A 22,156-nucleotide genomic window follows, 5' to 3' on the forward strand; every position below is an offset into this window, starting at 1 on the left:
CCTATGCATTAAAATAAAGAAAAAAATTAAAGAAACGACCACTATTGCATAGTGATATTAAAAATGATTTTATTAAAAATAATTAGACACGACTAGTTTTTCTGCCGTTCGGTAGCATCATCAGGTCGTTTCTTTAAATTTTTCTATATCGTATCGATCGGTCCAGATTAAACAGCTAATGCAAGGAAATATCAAATTACATTAAATATCATTTTATAGGAAGTTATATCTTTTGTACGAAACCAAATACTTAGGAAGTGGTTTCTAATCACAGTTTTGTATTGATTTCTTTTCAGAATTACACAAAAACTTAAACAGTAAAAAGGAATATCAATAGAAATTATTACAAAAGCGTCTCATAATATTAATTCTATATAAGTAGAAACATAAGTAATATAAAAACAATTAGTATGCCAATTAGGAAAAAATATGACTGAACTGATTTTTGGCGCTTCTGCGCAATCTAGGTGTAGTTCTCAGCACTAAGTCCCCTTGACAAAATTAGTATTAAAATAATAGAATGAACCCAATAGAAAACTTATATAAATAATCTCTTATAATAATTAAACTTTCTTAATAGTTCGATTTCGAAAGTTAAATACATAAATTATGGTTACTTTTTGTTAATTTTGATAAATATTGAACAAAATGCCCTTAGAGTTGCAGTGAAGACTGATTGCAAGCTTGTTAAAAAAACCATTTTTATTTTCATATGAATGTTTAATTTTGATAGCTTTTCCTGAAAATTATTTTTCTTCGTAAATGGTTTTAAATTTTTGGTTAACTTACCTATGGTTGAAATGTAATTTTCTTAAATCTTGAACTATTACAGCAATTGTAATGAACCGAATAAAAAACTACAAGTTTAGATAATATTAATAACTATGTCATAAATCTCTTAAAATGTAACGGTGTTGTCACTGGTGTAAGTTACGATACGAACTGCGGGGTACCCCAGGGTAGTTCCCTGGGACCCCTTTTATTTAACATTTACATCTACGACCTACAATTTTTAATTCAAAATTCCACTCTCTATCAATTTGCAGACGATAACAAGCTATGCAAAACTATTAACAACGTGACCGACTCTTTAAATTTACAAGATGATCTCAACAAAATTTCTATATGGTGTTCTAAAAACAATTTACCCGTTAACCCCTCCAAATCCATTGTAATATCTTTCAGTAGAAAAACTGAATTAATTCGATCCGTCTTCAAAATTAACGGTGATACAGTCCCGCGCACAGACTCGACCAAAGACCTCGGAATATACCTTTATAAAGGGTTATACTTCCGAGATCACGTCCATCATATTGTTAATAGCTGCAGAAGGCTATTAGGTGTTATCTTAAAACTTGCCAAAAAAATCAATTCCAAATTTCACTTTATTCTTCTGTATAAAAGCTTAATTCGGTGGCGGAGTGGTTAGCACTTTCGCCTTGCAGCAAGAGGAGCCGGGTTCGATCCCAGCTTGTGGCACTGGGTGAAAACTCGGAACAACTCCTTATGCGTTGAGTTTGCAAGTTCTCTCCCCACTGGGTTAAGGGGTTTTTCCCCGAGTTCTTCGGTCTCCCCTTCCATAAAAACTTGTCGAGGTTAACGGTAATAGTTAGTGTAGGGAGCTGTTGGCTCGATCTCGTGGCATGCAGGGCTTGCCACCACCCTCCTACGCATTGTAACCCGGCCACCTGAATTAATGGCTTCAAAAGTCGCTTGATGACTTAGGCCTAAGGTGGTGCCTTGGGTATTAGCCTAGCTGATTATTAAACTCATGTTGGCGTGGGGAGGCTGTAGCGCTTATCTACTTTTAATTATTGAATCAGTACAAAAGAAATTTATCGAATATTTACATACTAACTTTATAAAAAGTCATAGATATAATTATATTACATTACTAGGAGATTTACAAATTGATAAATTATCTGTAACCCGGGAAAAATCCGAACTAATATTTTTATATAAATTGTTAAAAAATCAGATTCCTAGCGAGGACTTACTTTCCAATATAAACTTTGTTGTCCCTAACTATTATACAAGGCACCCCCAATTGTTCAAAATTTCTAAAAGTCTTTTAAACCCCATTAACCGAATTTTAAGAACTGCAAACAAATATACTGAAGTAGTCGATTTATTTAGCTGTAAATTATCTTAACTTAAAACTTTACCGGCTCTTAATACGTAGGAGCCATGAAAACTGTTGTCAATTAAAATTGTATTATGCTTTTAGCCTTTCGGTCATTTTTAAACACTTTGTACATATAATTTTTTATGCAATGTGTGTCAACTAGCTGACGCTGTAATAGTGTTGTTTTGATACACAATAAACAAGTTTCCATTTCCATAATATATAGTTTTAATACTTAAAAATACCAACCACAACAACCATCCTTTTTCCAAGTATTATTTACAATTGTCTCAAGATTTATTCATGTGATTATTTTTATAATATGTCTTATGGTAAAAATATATGCACTCTGTGTCTAAACCGAGAAATATGTCAATTTTTCGGTATAATACAACAAGTAAGTTATTGTCAGTTCGCTGCTTCATTGTGAATTGCATTTCAACCCGTATAGGCAAGTGCAAAGTGAACTTTTCTACTGCTTCAATAAAATTTCTTCAGTTGTACGACCACGAAATCCTTTTCATAATTTCCCAGTAATTCCATCTACAAATTCACTCGTTATTATCCTTTTTAACTTAATCAAAGCCCGGTTCATTTCACGGCGATTCATCGCTCTCTGTTTTCATTGTCGAAAATGCCCTATCAATCCCATCAGTTGATTTTCGGTGCAATTGTGTAAGCTCGGGAATGATTACGCCCACGCGATGTACCAACGCGCAATAAGAACCAACATTCGCGCTGAGATACAAATTTGATAACAGAGAGATAACTTTAAAAAATAATCAATACCGCTGGAGGGCGCACGCGTCGCTTCGCCGGGTCGTCATGACGACTAAAGACAGCGTCCTCCGCACTCGAATTTTGTAATATTATTCGTCTGCTACCGTTCAGATGCTCGCAGTTCTTTCAGAAATATTATAGGGCCCCCCAATCGGCCACTGGCAAGATAAAAAACAGCCCATATAAAGTGAAAGTCAAAACCGGAACATTTATAAGTAGTTTGTCTTTTTGACGAAAGAGGTCGCTGGCTATAGATAAATTTTCACGTTAAACTTTCAATCGTGTTTCTTATTAGCATCTTAAGTATTTTTCCGTCAACTCTTAATATTTACTACGAATAAGGTAATTTGGTTAAATTTATTTCGATGTTCTTGTGCCCTTTCTTTTCCTATTTTTCCTTCGTTTTAACCATATGTTTGGTACCAGCCTAGTCCAAGCAGATCGTTTCTCTCTTGATATCTTTTGATATCAGCGTTGCTTCTTCGCGGGCGAGCCGGGCATGTGCTCGCTAGAAAACGTATCGTTCTCTGCCGACATCATTTGTTGTTTTTGCGGATATACCCAGTTGCCACTTGTAGCCTCAGATGCCCTTTTAAAACGATTTTAAAGAATTACTTTTGAATAGTGAAGATTTCCTAAGAATTTTTATATTTCCCGTAATAAATGAATTTATTTTTAAGTTTTTTATTAAATAGATTTTTTCGAATTTTCAATGGCTATAGTGATCCAAATTTCTATAGATATTATGTAGATTATTCTATATAAATTCAGAAATGATTTTTGGGAACGAAGGGACAAATTCTAAAATATTAATTTGCTTTTAAATAAATTACAGTTGAATATTTCTTTAGAATGTCTATGTTTCTTTTAATATATAAATATATCTTTAAGGTTTTGTTAAAATAGATTTATTTATTTTCAAATGTATATATATATTTCTGAATTTGTAGCCAAATATATATAGACATTATATAGATATCATAAGTGTCCTCTGTAATTTTACCGTGCACGTTCAGGGACCTTATAGATAATTTAAGAAGATATTCTTGAAGGAAATAAGATATTTGAGTAAATACTTTACAAACTTAAAATGGTGCGTTAAAATATTAAAGATATTGGTAGAGATGATTATGGCTTAAGTCAAAATGTCTTTAAAAATATTTCCGACCATAATAAAACTTATAATTAAACGTTAATATAATCCTCATAAGAACACCGTATTATTTATATTTTTGTTTAAAGGTTTCAAATAAATTCGTTTTGCAATGAACCCAATTCTCAGATTAAAGGTCTGCTGAAACGTTAGACATTTTCAGAAATAGTTTTCTAGCTCCAGAATTTCTATACCTCCTGGAAATTAATATACAGATATTTTCCTAAAGTTATTTTTTGAGATCAATACGTAGAACTGGTGAAATTAAAATGATTCGGTGGCCCTTTTAGCAATGTACAAAAAATAAGTAAATAACTTAACCTAAAGAATGTAAATTGCTCTATATAAATAATTGAATTAAGAGATTTATTTTTTATAACTCGTTATGACTTAGTTGAAATGTTTCAAAAATCAATAATCTAATAAAATGGAAATTTCAAAAAATTATAAAAATTGAGAGTTCAACGATATTTCATGTCAAGCCCTTAATGACGAAAACAAAACGCGTCCGGAACTAGTTCATAAGTTCTTAAGTTCGTTTATTGCAAAACAAAAGGTCAAAGACCCATCACGTTAAGACAGCAACAAAACGGAGGGATTTTTGTTGAATGGTGTCAATGGAGTGCATGCCACTGGTGGAGTGAGGGGACCAGACCGCCGAGCAATATTCCAAAATGGGGAGGACATATGTTTTGATGGCTAAGGTTTTTGTCTGGAAGGAGCAATGGGAGAATTAACGTCGGAGGGTTTTGATTTATATGATTTTAAATAAGATTTTATTGGGCACATGAAATATTGTGACGCTCTAATTTTTATATTTATTTGCGCCAGCTTTACCTAGATAGATAATATTTTAATATTTAAAAATATTATGTTTTTTCATATCTCGTATTTAATATATTTCCCCAGAGTTTTTTTATTTGAACGCTAACGTCTAGACTACCAAATGGGCAACACGTTCTGTGATTTCAAATAATTTTGACGTTGCCTTAACGTCTAGACGCTTATATTCAAGCTTTAAAATAGAGATTAAGTATTATTAACAAGGTTCACTGTAGGTTTCAGACGTTTTAATAAGTGAACTTGGCAAGTTCGTTGAAGTTGTCTAAGCACTCCGAAGCTACCAGTCACTTTTCAAGACAGATTTGCTGAACCTGTGTAAATTCTCGGAAGTGTTTTGTAATAATTTTTTTATGCCGGCGGAAAGACATTTGTTTTTTAGATATTTTCCAAACTTATCTCTGCGTTTGGAAACATTTTCATTCGAGAGGTTAAGCAGGGCGTTCTGGAAGTTTCAACAACAACGGCAGAGGTCACGGGAACTTTGTACGACACGTCTTAATTTAATGATAGTGTTTAAAAAAAGTACTGATAATTATAATTTTCCACATCCACAAATCGAGACAGAGTTCTGACATCTTATTATTTATCTAGCAGCATATTTGTGAAAAGTGAAAATACTTGTTTGAATTGATATACGCCTAGGCCTTGTACAATTAAGACTAATTTGGCGAAATAAGTATGAGTATACCAAGAGATAAATTTGCACTACACCCGGGCACACGAAGAAACAAAAAATTTGATTTCGACCAAACTCATCACATACATAACGCCTAATTTAGTATTGTCCAAACGACGTTTTTAATGTTTCGTGTACCTTGGTTTAGCGAAAGGTGTGCAATTTGTTAAAGTTCGATTGCCAACGTACTTGATTGCGTTAGCCAGCGAACCGATTTAAAAGATTCTTTATCCTAGAACGTCGAGGTACTTTCGACGCTGTTGTTAAAACTTCTAGCGCGCTTTGCTTAACCTCTCTATTATCTTGGTTTTGTAAAATACTTTTCGTTTGTTTTCATTCCAGTTGCACGAGACGCTTTCCTGTTAAACGACGATGTCGAAATTGATTTACTGTTCAATTTGCTTGTTCCTGGCCACCTTGCTGTTTTCGTGGACTGCTCAGGCCATCAATTGTGAGTACTAATGCGATTGCGTAGACCCATTGTACAAAATTGCTGACCTCGGAGCGAACATATACTAACTCTAAAATAATATACTGCTAAAGAAATAGATTTAAAAGAAGATTAGTATAGAGTAATAGCAGTGCTTGGTCACACGACGTCACCCACGCTCTTTCCGATTCATAAAAAATTCGCTTCCACTATGGCGGCCATGGCCAAAGCTACGGATTGCTACTACTTTATACAATGCCTGTTTTGTTTAGTTCCAATGACATAGTTCTCCCTTATGATTCGTCATTTAAATGATATTGCAAATTTTAAATGAAAAAATTGTTATAAGGTATCAAAACCATACTCAAGTGTCAAATATTGTGAATTATTTTATGAAATAATTTTAAACACTAGATACGTACACATTAATGTTTTGAATGTAAATATTATGTTAACGACGTCGTACTTGTAAAAACATTCATCTTTAAAGAAATGTTAATCCTTAAATTGAGTATTTCTTAACCGAACACGTGATTTAACTTTTATCGTAACTAGCGTCAGCTAGTCCAAACTTATGTTAAACTGGGTGGCAGATATATTGTACTTTTAACTGGTTTAGAAGTCCACTTGTAAAGCGAATACATTTACCTTCGGGATAGACTGGTCAGATCGGTCACCGAACAACCAACAGGTATTATCCATTTGGCATTGTTCAAATGTCGTTTATCAAGCAGGTATTTAATTAAATAGATGTAATACAGCTCACTCAAGTGCATGCAATAAAATCACTACTAGTAGGATGTTTTTTAACACCTGTTCTCGGAATAAAAGTGTACTCTTTTTACCCTAAAACGTTTTACTCGCCTGTTCCGGGGATGATGATCACTTCGGCCCATAAAGTATTCGCTTGTTCCGGAGTATTAGGGCTACTCCTTTTACTCCTTCTGCAAAGGAGTTGCAAAGGACTAAATTGGATTTTGTCGTCTGGTAGCCAGAAAGAATCAGCTGAAACGGCCACAGGCAGCCATTTTTTTACTCAACTATTATCCACCACAGAATCGTAGTAAATTGACGTCATAGACTTACTCTTCTTACCCTACTCCGGAAATCCCGGAACAAGTGAAAAGAAACCACCTAGTATAAAAATAATTGATCTTGCAACTGAAGAATAGGATTTCATATTAAAATTCAACATCCTAAAACCACAACGACTTTATGCTTGAATAACTTATTTAATCCTTTGTCATAACGCCCGTTCCGTTGTCTTCTTACCTACTCTCTATTCTTAAGGGAAAATCACTGAACAGACGCAGTTGTGACGTAGGGGAAGTTAATCTTCACAAGATGGGAAAATCACTGAACAGACGCAGTTGTGACGTAGGGGAAGTTAATCTTCACAAGATGGGGAAATCACTGAACAGACGCAGTTGTGACGTAGGGGAAGTTAATCTTCACAAGATAGGGAAATTTTCACCCACCGACTTTCGAAACTGAAATCTTTGATGATCCTCAATAAATTAATATCGTTTTTTTAAGAACTTAAATAGAACGAAATTTCACTTTTAAGCAAAAGCTGATTACCCAAAATGGGCACTAGGTGCGCCTAGGGCCTCCAAAAACGACATAGAAAACAATTTAGTTGGAACGCCTTATGGCAAAATTGCACCAAGGTCATAGAAAAATAAAAGATAGACTGCAGTAGAGTAACCCGGCCACCTGAATTTATGGCTTTAAAAGTCGCTCGATGACTTAGACCTAAGGTGGTTCCTTGGGTATTAGCCTAGCTGATTATTATTATTATTATTATTATTATAAAATTTTTTAGTTATAAAAAGCGGATATAATATAGAAGTAAGAAGATTATCTTTAAAATTTATATTAAAATATTTAAGCTTGGCAAGGCAAATATAATTGTAAAAACATTTATTTTATTTTAATAAATTGGACTGCAAATTTTTAGTAGCCATTCAGTAATAAAATATAATAAACGGGTAAGTTAAAGTAAAACCTACTTTTTGTTTGAGATTTCTAACATCACTGGTTATTTAAAAATTGAAAAATAAAACCATGAAATTGATATAAGTAATGTTTTTTATTTCTACTTAGCCTAATGGTGAGATAACAATATTTTGCTCTCAGGAAACGAAAATGGTTCGCTCGTACTGTTTCGTCATTTCGTTGGAATCATTATCTCGACTTATGGTACACAAATATAGCAACACGGAGCGCTTTTCTTTTTGATAATACGGCCAGGTGGTCAATTTGCATAAAATTATACTTGTAATGATCGATGAGGCTTCGCGTGTTGTATCTTGTACCGTTTTATCATAAGTCGCAATTTAATTTGAAAACGAGAAAATGTCAAATGAGTAAGTTCAGGAGAAAATAAACTAATTAAGCGTTTTCATAAACTGAAATCATACACTCTTAAAACAAAGGGTGTTTTAATGGTATATTAAGGGTGTAATATCTGTAAAAAAACACTCTTTAATGTTAATTTAAACGATCTAAAGGGATTTTTATTGTCCCAAATTAAAAACTTGAAAAGGTGTATAAAGGGTATTATATTACCCCGTAAATTGAGTGATTTAACACCTCGTAAGGGTGTAGCTCCCTTAAGGCAGTAGTTTAGTACCCTAAAAGGAGTATTTTAATACTTTAAAGGGAGTATTGTAGCACCCTGAAGGGAGTCGTTTGGTACCCTAAAAGGAGTAGTCTTGTACCCTGAAGGGAATAGGTTTATACCACAAACTGTATAAAAAAGTAACCAAAACGGAGGACCTAAGCATCCCAAACAGTGTAAATAAACACCCTAGCAGGAAAACTGCTTTTTAATGTGTAGAATAACATCCTTTATAAACCTGTTAAGGTGTTAAATATGGGACAAGAAAATACACCTTTTGTTTTAAGAGTGTAGAAAAGCAAAATCGTATTTATATATTTACTAAGGTACTATATTAGGTGTTTTCTTTTCGCTTGTTCCGGGATTTGGGAGTAGGGTAAGAAGAGTAACGCTAAGACGTCATTTTATTCCGATTTTAATGTGGAGAATAGTTCGAGTTGGGGTAAAAAAGTTTTTCCAAAATGGCTGCCTGGGGTCTTTTTTAGCGGATAAATTCTGGCTAGCGGGCGATAAAATCCGATTAACTCCTTTCCACCTCCTTGTCAGAAGCAGCAAAAAGTAGCCCTTTTAATCCGGAACAAGCGAAATAGTTTATGGGCCGGAGTAATTCCCATCCCCGGAAAAGGCAAAAAAAGCGAGTAAAACGTTTTAGGTTAATAAGAGTACACTTTTACTCCGAGAACAGGCTAAAAAAGTTAGTTGCTTTCCCCCGGGCCATAATCACAATAAAATCAACGCGTTATCTTATTGGTTACCTAAACCTGACGTCTTTAATAGCAGCTCTTTCTATAAAAAAATATATACACATTACATGTATAAAAAGTGTTATTTTTTTGAGCGCGCGCTTCCTAATATTTCCGTGTAGAGGGTCTCGTGCGTTTTCGCGCGAGCTCAACAAAAACAAAAACATGCGCGCGCTCTCTAAAGGCCTTTTCTAACGAGCCAACTTTTTGATCCAACTAGATGTGTCAACTTGAGTCGAGTCAACTAGTTGGTTTGTGTGAATAAAAGTTCTATGAGTTGATCCACCAAAAAGGTACGCTAGAAAAAAATGGATCACTGATCCATTTTTGCTGACTCAGCATTTGGATTTGAAAAGTTGGCTCGTGTGAAAAGGTCTTAACTTTAACTGCACGACCAAACTCATCACATACATAACGCCTAATTTAGTATTGTCCAAACGACGTTCATTGATCTTTTCGGTAAAACACTTTATTTTAACATAAGAATTTTAACTCAAACTTAAAAAGGGTGTTTCAAAAGTTTATGCAAACATTTTTAGGAGTAGGGGGTGAGTTGAGAAGTATGCCTGTTTTTTCACCATTTTCCTACGATGAGTTAAAAGAGCGTCAGAGAGCTTCAAAGTGTGTCCTACTAGCCTCTGAAAGTAGGCATCATGGTAAAAGTCCATGAGACGGGGATGCGCTTGTTCCGCTACCTTTCCTGGTAGAGACGTTGAGCAGCCAAAGCATTGCCATCCGCTAGTCCATACACGAAAATTAATAGGGTTTGTCAACGTGGCGCGCCAATCAAATCAAAATCACAATTTCTTATTTCAAAATTACGCGCCAATTACGCGCTTTTACGCGCCATAAGTTTTAAATTTCAGGCCAGATTGGAATTTCAAGAAACAGGATTTGAAACTAGGCGGGCTAGGTTGACGCCAGCTCGCCAATAATTACAAATTACAAAAAAAAGCAAATAATTAGGCACCCATTTCGCGCTATTGTGCGCCACTAGTGTCAAATTTTGCGTCATAAGGGTTCATGACTTATAACACATTTAAAAATTTTGAATTCAGTGGCAAAACTCATGAAAGAAAAGGAAACATATTTCATAATATCGCTCGAATTATGCGCTATTGGGCCCCAGCAATTTAAAATTCAATAATATTCAAATTAGGCAAAAATACATAAGTTTAATCATTTTTGAAACCAGGTGAGCCAATTTAACAAAAATCACAAATGTCACAAATTTCTATGTAACTAATTTTGTTATATGAAAAATATTACGCGCTATTACGCGCCAACGATATTTTATTTCGAAACTTTCTGCATTGGTCTCAAAATCAATTTGAAACCTGGCGAGCTAACTTAATGCAGAATGACAATATAAATAATTACTTTCCGGAAATTTCCTAAAATAACGCGCCAATTACGCGCCAATTACGCGCTATTTGGCGCTACCACTTTTAAATTTTTGTATTTTTGCCTAATTTTAATATTATTGAATTTTAAATTACTGGAGCCCAATAGCGCATAATTCGAGCGATATTATGAAATATGTTTCCTTTTTTTTCATGAATTTTGCCACTGAAAAAAAAATTAAATGTGTTATAAGTCATGAAACCTTATGGCGAAAAATTTGACACTAGTGGCGCAAAATAGCGCGAAATGGGCGCCTAATTATGTGCTATATTTTTTGGCAATTTGTAATTATTGGCGAGCTGCCGTCAACTTAGCCCGCCTAGTTTCAAATCCTGTTTCTTGAAATTCAAATCTGGCGCGAAATTTGAAACTTATGGCCCATAAAAGCGCGTAATTGGCGCGTAATTTTGAAATAAGAAATTGTTATTTTGATTTGATTGGCGCGCCAGGTTGAACTCCATTGTTGTAGTTTAAAAGTGATGAGACGACTTTCAATACTATTTAAGTTAAAGTTTTTACGCTGATTACCTCGATTTCATTACAAAGTCCTTTTTTACCTATCACACGTACGCTTAATGTTCGCATTTCCCTGCTGCTTGGTTTTGTGCATGTTGCAGCCTAATTCCAGGGGCTTGTAGGCCTTACTTTGAAGCTCTCTGGCACTCTTTTAATTAATCGTAGGAAAATGGGGGATAAACAGGCATACTTCTCAACTCAACCCCTACAACTCCTTAATATGTTTGCATAACCTTTTGAAACACCTTGTATGCTGCAATATCATTTAACACCGGCCGCAAAACTTAGGTTTTTTGTTACACCTAGCGTTTGAAATATAACTTCAAGTTTTTCATACTTATTTTTATTTTTATTTTCATTTATGTACAGTAAATATAAAAAATCACAAAACTTAAAATCTCGAATGGCATGTCAGTGTTTGAAGAACAATTAAGATTTTCATTTAAAAGCGAGGATAATTACGAAGATACTCTTTATAACTTTACACCTGTTTAGCTTTAAAAATTAGCGTAATTAGATTTTAAACTTTAAATCAAAGACTATGTAACGCTTCGCTTACTAGACAGGCGTGTTCCTAGGAAAAACCTGTTAACACGTCTGTAGCACTGTAAAAGCTGGGGTAATATTTGGACCCGCGGCTAGAGGCGCCACTAGTAACACAGCTCAAGCTAGGGGAAATTTTGGGCCAGCGTCGAGATGGAGCCACAATCGGTATGCAAGTTGAGCCATAGAACACGCCTGTCTAGTAAGCGAAGCGTTATATAGTCTTTGCTTTAAATGATGGTTAGAGCTCGATCGGGGGAAAAGATAAATTATTCCCCATAATTTAGATTATTTATAGATATTATTCGCGGCTAAAAAAGTTTAAATTTGGATAATTTTCGGTAATGGATTTAAAATATTATAGGAAAATTTCTAACCTATGCTGGTAGATAATTTTTCGTAAAAAATATGTATATATTTCTGACATTACCTTTCAAAAGGTCTTCTCAATTATTTTCAATTTTATTGTCCTTCAAGAATTGATTTAGAAAGAAATTGCAATGTATTTAAACGGGTATTTTTTTTTAATTGTTTGGCGGGACTGATTGTCAGCTACTTTTGGCCAAAACTTACAGCCTAAAGCAGTTTTTAAAACATAAGGCAGAATTTCCGCTTCTCCTGATATCAGCGATAACAACATAAAACAAAATTATATTTCGTTGACTTGGTTTAATAAAGTAGTAACTCTTATGTTATCGTCATGAGAGTTACGACCTTATTAAACCAAGCCACCGATTTTCGTTCTACCTTATGGAATTAGAGCCTTTCACAGATTATAATATTTTCATGGTTTGATCAAGAGCTTTGCTAAAACGAGTCGTTATTGGTTTGTGTACGTTTCATTCCTTTGCGTAGGTTAAACGGGCAACATAAAATACTGGACATTCTTTATTTTCTCATTAGCGAATCATTGCACAATGTTTCAGTCTTTAGTTGTTTTTTGACCTATAAGGTGTAATTTTACTTAAAATAAAGTGTACTTGTTTAATGTGAAATTCCTTACGTATATAGTGGGTCAAATTAGGTTAAAAACATTTATCAAAAATTGGGCAGGTTAAATTCTATTTTGATCGAAACGAGCTGTAATTGATACAATAACGATGTTTGAAAAACAACTTTATATCGATATGATTAAAATTATTTGATCCCCTCAAAATTAAGTTTAATTGTCTTGATTCCAGATGAATCCAAATTTGATCAAGTATTTTTATTATGCAGGTGTAAAAATAATTATTAGTTATTAGCATCGCTTTTAAATATCAAAATCGATAGTTAATCGAACTTTGAATTGGAAATCGAATATTTATCGACATAAGTTTCGAGTTTTTATGTCTACTTAATTTTGAAGGATAATTAACATTGATGGATAACTAACATCGAAGGCTTATCAACAAAGAATTCTTGTCTTAAGAATCGATTGGTCTTGATAGCTTTTTAAACTCTTGAATCCCGTCAAATTTTTTTTCAAAAGACCTTTACTATCACTTTTGGAGGGTGTTGCTTATTATCGTTTCCATGGTAACAAGTTTATTTCGGACTTGACATGGTACTCGCGTGATTAAGACGACCATCACAGGGTGGTCACGTGATTGTTTGCCTAATGATAAGACGCCCATCACATGATGGTCACGTGATTGTTTGCCTAATGTTAAGACGTCCATCACGTGGTGATCACGTGATTGTTTACCTAATGTTAAGACACCCATCACATGATGGCCACGTGATTGTTAGCCTACCATTAAGAAGCCCATGGAATGGTGGTCACGTGATTGTTTGCCTACTATTAAGACGCCCATCACATGGTGATCACGTGATTGTTTGCCTAATGTTAAGACGCCCATCACAGGATGGTCACGTGATTGTTATCCTACTATTAAGACGCCCATCACATGGTGATCACGTGATCGTTTGCCTAATGTTAAGACGCCCATCACAGGATGGTCACGTGATTGTTTGCCTACTATTAAGAAGCCCATGGAATGGTGGTCACGTGATTGTTTGCCTACTATTAAGACGCCCATCACATGGTGACCACGTGATTGTTTGCCTAATGTTAAGACGCCCATCACAGGATGGTCACGTGATTGTTATCCTACTATTAAGACGCCCATCACATGGTGATCACGTGATCGTTTGCCTAATGTTAAGACGCCCATCACAGGATGGTCACGTGATTGTTTGCCTACTATTAAGACGCCCATGGAATGGTGGTCACGTGATTGTTTGCCTACTATTAAGACGCCCATCACATGGTGATCACGTGATTGTTTGCCTAATGTTAAGACGCCCATCACAGGATGGTCACGTGATTGTTAGCCTACTATTAAGACGCCCATCACATGGTGATCACGTGATCGTTTGCCTAATGTTAAGACGCCCATCACATGGTGATCACGTGATTGTTTGCCTAATGTTAAGACGCCCATCACATGGTGGTCACGTGATTGTTTGCCTACTATTAAGACGCCCATCACATGCTGATCACGTGATTGTTTGAATAATTTTAAGACGCCCAGCGCATGGTGGTCACGTGATTGTTTGCCTACTATTAAGACGCCCATCACATGCTGATCACGTGATTGTTTGCCTAATTTTAAGACGCCCAGCGCATGGTGATCACTGATTGATTGTCTAACAGGATCGTGCCGTGTTTTGCCTTGTAATCTGCGTCTGAAAATTATGTCATGGTGGCCATTTGAAGGCGGAGCTTAGCTACAACGTATGCAAATGACGCTATGAGTAAACATTTAATAGGAAAAGCGCATTTCTAAACGTACAAAGAAATGCCAAAAGTCACAAAACCTTTGGGAGTAAATTTTTAATATTGATTCGACTTTGAATGATTATATAATATTTTGAAGAACATTATTTTATCTTTGGTAGTTAGGGTTTTAAAAAGTTCTAAGCAAAATAAACCCGGCCCATTTAATAAAAAAGCTGTGCCCCTCGACCAAAATGACGTTAACAGACAAAAACTGGATGAGAATTGATTTTATAGAATCGTATTGCTTGAATTGCTTAAAAAAATAGTGATCCACAGAATCGTTTAAATAGCTCACATAACTCCTCCCCTTCCATCACGTGATTCAGGCATATCTTCTCGCTTCCCAAAAACACGTTATTAGATATACTTCCCAAAGACCAATTGTTGGTTTAGTGCAGTGGCGAAGTGGTTAGCACTCTCGCCTCGCAGCCAGAGGAGTTGGGTTCGATCTAAGCTTGTGGCACTGTGTGACAACATCTGCGTTGGGTTTTAAGTTAGTGTGGTTTTTCCCCGAGCTCGCCCGTACAAAAATATGTCTATAGAAAACCCACGTTATATCTCGATAGCTTTTCCTTGGTTTTTCAATGGGTTTTCTTTAGAAATTTGGGTCAATTTTCTGTAAAAAAAACCCTTTTAAAGTTTTCTCTATAGAATTATCTGATTGGTTTTTGAGGAAACAAACACTTTTGCACTGGTAAATAAAGTGAAATTTCTATAGAATTTACCGATTGTTTTTTTTAAATATAAATTTTTCAATTTTAAATAGTGGCATTTCTATAGAATGGGCTTATTTCTGTTTTAGAAAACACCAATTTTTAACTGTTAATTATAGTAGAAAATCTATAGAATTTACCGAATGTTATTTCAGAAAACATTTTAACCCATCGAAAGATGTTCTTAACAATATCTTAGAACGCTAAAGGTTTTTCTTTGTTGTTTCTATAGAAAAACTGTATAGAATATCTATAGTATAACTTTTGAATTTTATTAGAGTTCTTATAGCTTTATTTATAGAATTATTTTGGAGTTTGTTATAGAATTCTTTGAATATTATAATATAATTTAACGAAAACTCTTAAAAGCTTGCAGAGGAGCTCAGATTAACTCAGATTAACTTGGGGTAGATGTCACAACAAATAACATCCGAGTGAACCTAAATGATAGTATTTAGAAAACAAATACTACACTTTGATCGTAGCCAAAAGGCCGAGAAGCTAACGTAAATTTCGAGATATACATATTCATAACAAATGATTCAATTTATGCAAACGGTAAAATGCAAATGAAATCAAAAATTACGTCATATGTGGCGAACCGTGGCATCCACATTTCATACGAAATACTAGGCCTGAACAATCTCCTTCGCCGGCTTGATTTTTAAGAAGATCCAAAGTCTATTAGTAATCGAAACGGTTTCAAATATTAAATTAAATTTCACTTAGAAAAACCATTATTGAAAAACCGGAAACCAAGACTTTCAGTTAAGACGAAAGACCGGAGGCTTGTTACCAGAACAAATTGGAAATTAGATATCAGAAACCGTCAGAAGATGATCTTCCTGGCGACCAGACTTTCCGGCAGAGACCTGCAGAACAGACTTTCCATCGGAGACCTGGAGACGAGACCTACTAACGTAGACTTAGTGGCCAGACCTTCCGACGGAGATCTGAATACCCGAAGATCAGATCTTTCAGAAAAGACCTGGAGAATAGTTCTTCCGGCGGCGATTTGGAGACCCAAGTGACCCAATTTTCCGACGGAGATCTTGAGACCATATATTCCGAATGAGACCTTGAGACTTGGATATCATATCTTTCGGTAGAGACCGAAAACTTGTAGTCAGAGACAATTTATACGCTATGACCGGTAACACTGTGCATAGTCAATTAAATGCACCTTATTTCTGATACACGACAAGCCGCTTAATTTCGTAAAGTTGAGGGTATTTTCTTGAAAAGCATCACACTGTCTGCAAGATAATAAGTCACTGGTCTTTGCTATTAATTATCGTTTCCTCCGTTAGTTGTGAATAATGTGTTTAAAGGATAGTTAATTCTATAGAAATTGAACTATAATTACCAGTGAAGTTTTTTAAAAACATTTGGTAAATCTATATAAATAACTTTAATAAAAGGTTCAGAAATCAACTCAAATATCGAAATAAAATCTACTAAAAATCCAAAAATAAACCATTAAAATAACCTAGGAAAAGTATTAAAAACCAAGGAAAACTATAGAGATAAAACTCTAAATGATCTTTTGTTATAGAAAATTTACCGAAATAGCTAAAGAAAATCTATTAAAAAGCCAAAGAAAAACCATTAAAAACCACGGAAAATTTATAGAGATAAAACTCGGGTTTTCAATAGACATATTTTTGTAAGGGCTTGATGGGATAGCTCGAAAACTTATAGAGTACTATGGGAATATCTATAGACATTTGAAGTTTTTAAAACCATAAACATTTCCCAAAAAAAAGTTAGTGGTATTTTATTGCAAAATTGTATAGAAAAAGTTATTCCTATGGTGTCCCATAGCCTTTCTATAAACCTCTATATATTTCTATAGATTTTCTATACACGATTTTTGTACGGGATCTTCCGTTAACCCCTTTTCATAATTACTTTCTGAGTTTAAAATATAATAATCAGCTAGGCTAATACCCAAGGCCTAAGTCATCGAGCCACTTTTAATGCCATTAATTCAGGTGACTGGGTTACAATGCGTAGGAGGATGGTGGCAAGCCATTCATGCCACGCGAGTCAACTGCTCCCTACACTTACTATTATGGTTAACATCAACAAGTTTTTATAGAAGGGAAAACCGAAGGGCGAGAGGGAAAACCCCTTAAACGGTATCAGTAAGTGGCATGAAGATCTTTTCACCACCCTCCTACGCTATTTAATCCAGCTAACGGTAGTAGCTTCACAAGTCACTAGTTGTGGCTCCTCGGGTATTATCATAGCTAATTTATTATTATTAACCGTTCTTTAAAGGGCAAAAAATTTGCAGAAAAGAACGTGGCCAAATCTGCGCAGTGACACATGATCTAGTACAAAAAATCCGTTTTTGGCACCAAAGATATTAGCTCGTCAGTGTGAAGGCTGGTTCACACGGGCAGTGTTTTCCCGATTTTATCGTTTTACCACCTTTTCCCGTTGTTCTGGTGCACGGGAAAACGACTAAACACACGTACACAATTTAACGGATTTTCCCACCGTCAGCGCTGCCGGTAAACGAGAAAACCGAGAAATTTTTTTGAAATATCTCTACTTTATTTTCCCGGTTTTTGAAGTTCTTTGAGTTCGACTAATCAGCGAGCGTTTCGCTGTCACGTGATATAAGGAGCGATTTTGAAAGTCTTTAAAAGTAGGCTTAAGAATTTTTGCGTCTACCACGTGACGGCATAACGCTCGCTGACTGGTCGAGCCCAACGCCCCTCAAAAAAAGGTTATCCGTTTCCTCGTTCCCCAGCAGCGCTCTCTGTGATAAAATCTGGCAAATTTTGTCCGTGTGTACAGTCGTGTTTCTGTGCGCCAGAACCACGGGAATAGGCGGTAAAACTAGAAAATATAGAAAACCAGGAAAACACTTCCCGTGTGAACCAGGCCTTACAGTTTAGAGAAGGTCGTACACCACTGAAAATATTATATGTTTAAATCCATATCTACTAACATTGCTTTAGTTAAATAAACTTGTACAAAGTACGAAATAAATTCCTTTTCTTATAATTTTCAACAAAACTTAAGTGTAGTTTTTCGTTTCTAAAGTACTTTTCAAAATGATATTATCAAAGTAGAGGAGCACTTAACGTCGTCATTACAGGCCACAAAACCTCTATTTTAAGTCGCGGTAAAGACTATCATTGGTTGTGAATATCAAAACTCTGTTGTATTGATTGAACTTGATGACAATAGAATGTACCGCTGCTTTGGTTACTTTGTCTTCAAATGTATAGTGCTTATATTTAGACTACGCTCTAAACTTGATATCTCTGTAACTTCAATTCGCTCAAGCTATTTGAACTTAACTTTTCAAATCAGAAATATTAAAATAATTTATCTTTTTAGTACCTGAAGTACTTGAATTTATTGAATTGGGTCGAATTGTTCATTTAAATGATAATATTATAATATATGTTTTATTAATAAATTAAATCATGATTTCATTTGTTGATAGTGATTTGATATCTTTGAAGATAATGTGTGCTTTTTACTAATTATCAAAATACAATTTAACTTCGAATTTAGTTAAAATTTATTAAATTAAAGTTTTATGAAATTTTATCGTTATATAATAATTATAATCGTGATATAATCATTTTAATCGTAATTTAATTATTTTATTCATGATTTTATCATTTTAATTTAATTAACTCACTTTACTCTTTATTGAATTATTTTAATTATGCTTAAATTACTTTTATTCTGATTTCATTAACTCAGTTTACTCTTTATTGAATTATTTTAATTATGATTACGTTATTTTTATTCTGATTTCATTATTTTAATCCTGATTTATTTATTTCAATCCTGATTTAATCGTTATTTCCTTATTTTAAACGTTATTTAATCAGTATTTTTTAATCCTTATGTAATCATTTTAATCCTGCTTTTATAATTTTAATCTTGATTTAATCATTTTAATCCTGATTTCATCATTTTCATTTGGATTTATTCATTATATTCCTGATTGAATAATTTAAATCGTGATAATTTTTTATTTCGACTTTATATAAATCTGACCTGTGTTTGATAATTTTACTCTTGATTTAATTATTTTTATTCGCATTTTTATCACTCTAATTGTGATTTAATAAATTAAGTTGCCGTTGTTAAGTTTTAGTTAACATATTCCTATCGCTCATTAAATCAATATAGTCAACATTATATTGCAATAATCGCGTGACTTAAAAATTTAATAACAATTTATTATTTATTACATTTAATTCTAATTCTAATTTGATAAAAAATATAATCAGTTGAACTGTTATTTAATAATTCAAATTGTCATATCAATATTTATAATATATGATATCCAAATAATCGTGTACTCAATTTAAAAAACGACTTTTTAAATATGATTACACTCTTTAATAAAGTCAGTGATCTCTTGGTTTTACTTTAATAATTTAAACATTTGTCCCGAAATATCGCCGAAGGAATTAAAAAAATTGATATTTTTTTTGTATTTTATTTATTTTCTCCAATTTTTAATGCAACGTAAATAGAAATTACTAGCGTTCTTTATTTATCTAAAGTTGAATACATATTTCATGCTGTAACAAAATTCTAAATTCTATTAAAGTCGTCTTCGGTGTGTTTGGTTTCCCTTCTCGCCCAACAGATGGCGCCAGCCTACCCATTTCTTTCTCGTAGCGAGAGAAGCGATAAGCGCTTCCGGGTTTGGCCCTAGCCAATGCTGTATGGATTCCCTTCTACGGGTTGGCTGCAAACGTTTATGGTTTCTTTGCGAATAGGCTCCGATAAAACCAAAAATCCCGGCTTGTTGCGTAGGGTTTCCGTTTACCGAAGATTTTATATATTTATAAATAAAAGTATTTTATGGAAAACGTCTGTCCAGTTTACGTCTTATGTCATTCGTTATTTGTCCGAGCATTTTATACCGCTACATTTATTGACCTCAATACCAATAGAAATAATTATATTTTCTTCATGGTCAAAACAAATAAATGGTTTTGAAATAAAAAAAAATTATTCTGATTGTTGTTCTAAATCGGCAGGGAAAAATAACAGGTTTAAATTATGCCAAGAAATTTGCATTTCAAAAGATTCCTTTGAGAGATTTTCACGGAATTTCAAGATGTTAAATTAAACAAAGTCTTCTGATTGTTGTTTTAAATCGACAAGGAGAACTAATACGATTTTATTATGCCGAGTAATATGCATTTAATAAGTCTTCGTGAGCCGTTTTCAACCGAATTTAACAATTCAAAAAATATTAAAGAACAGAGATTTGACTTGGGAAAATGCTGACTTACTTGTTTTAAATTTCCACCAACCATTGATGTAAATAATTTTCTAAAATGATTCGAAGTTAAATAAATAAATCAGATCATTGGTGAATATATTTTGTTTAAACTGACTTAAATAAAGGAGCGTTAATTTGAAATTCAAATCTTCTAACTGTTTTAATAAAAGGGTATCTTCAGATTTCTAATTGTAAGTATAAACAAACATATAAAATTAAGAAAGGAATATCTATCTTTATATACTGCTGATGTTATTTGCTTGAAAATCTTTAATTTTGCTATAAATACATATTAAAATAATAATCAACTACATGCAAGCTAATAACCAATGAACCAAAGAGGCTAAAATCAACTATTGACTTGTGCAGCCAATTACCAGTGGCTAGGTTAAATTTTCTAGGAGGGTGGTGACAAGCCCTTCATGCCACGCGAGCCAACAGTTCCCTACACTTACTATCATGAATGTATTCATTTCAACCATGAATATCGAACTGCATTAGGTAGTCCGACCTCAGTCGCTAGGATGGGAGTGGCTTAGCTATCATGACGTCGGTCAAGCACCGCTGCTCAAAAATTGTATCGAAGGGCAACGTTTTGAAACTGGACTAACTTTCAGTGCCAAGGCTTAGTGTTATATTTTGTTTCTAAAATCAAGGGCGTATTAAGGGGGGGGGTTGGGGGTTCAAATCCCCCCCGAAATGCTTATGAGTGGGGGGGTGGGGGGGTTGCCTAATAAAAATCAGTGAAACTTCCGTCAGCACCCCCCCCCTTGAAATTTTCCGCCAAAACCCCCACTGCAATAAAATCCTGGATACGCCCTTGTCTAAGGTTATAATACACATCTTTTTGATTGAACGAAAATAGGTAAGAATATGAATAAGAAATTCCTTTATTTATAATTATCAATTGATTTTGTAGTAGTAGAGGTATTTTTCTAAGAATCACTAGTCATTTTCTTCGCCGGTTAAATCGCGCAATCCCGGAAACGTTTTGCGGATCGAGTCAATGACGAATGTCTGTCTCCAAGGGTTGGCAAAAACCCGGCAAAAACAGGTTTTTGCCGGGACATGTGGGAAAAACTGGAAACACCGGAAAAAACTGGATGAAACTCTTTTCATGCTAAATTAATCATTGATATCTATTAAGTGACTAATTTGGTCATTGCAAATAGGAGAGATGAAAAAAGGCCAGAAGAAGAGTGAATAGAATAGAAGAATATACTGCTTTCATTATTTATTTTTTATTGAATTTTGCCAACAGAGGTGGAAAAAACCTGGAAGTACGATTTTCCACACGGTTTCTAACAGGAAAACCATAGGTGGAAGAAACCGCTGAAAAATCTAGTTTTTTCCTAGAAAAAAAACGCGGTTTTTCCACCCTTGCCAAAATTGTGCCAACCCTGCGGTCTCCTGATTGGCTCAAGTGATTACGTAAAACGCAGAAAGGAACCGCCCATCTTAGCCCCAGATGGTACATGTATCAAATTTATAGCCCGGTGCACCGGTTAGATTGAAACCACACCACCGGAGGTTCGTCATCATAATGCCCTACGCCAGCGTCCACA

General features: G+C 34.4%; 1 protein-coding gene and 1 pseudogene across 2 annotated transcripts in view; one reads left to right on the plus strand and one right to left on the minus strand.

Moving 5' to 3' along the window:
- The first annotated feature begins 3,012 nt into the window (after positions 1–3,012).
- The window catches only part of LOC149956641 (xibalbin-1-like), a 55,563-nt gene continuing 36,419 nt past the window's right edge, over positions 3,013–22,156 (plus strand). For both annotated transcript variants that reach the window (XM_090164736.1, XM_090164738.1), the window contains exons 1-2: positions 3,013–3,247; positions 5,920–6,028. In XM_090164736.1, coding sequence (XP_090020862.1) covers positions 5,950–6,028 — 79 coding nt within the window. In that variant the 5' untranslated portion in view covers positions 3,013–3,247; positions 5,920–5,949. The remainder of the gene's footprint in view (positions 3,248–5,919; positions 6,029–22,156) is intronic.
- LOC149956642 (U2 spliceosomal RNA) lies at positions 15,716–15,818 on the minus strand (annotated as a pseudogene).

Source organism: Leiobunum rupestre, chromosome 2 (assembly GCF_980474605.1).
Source record: "Leiobunum rupestre chromosome 2, qqLeiRupe1.1.hap1, whole genome shotgun sequence".
Lineage (NCBI taxonomy): Eukaryota > Metazoa > Arthropoda > Arachnida > Opiliones > Sclerosomatidae > Leiobunum > Leiobunum rupestre.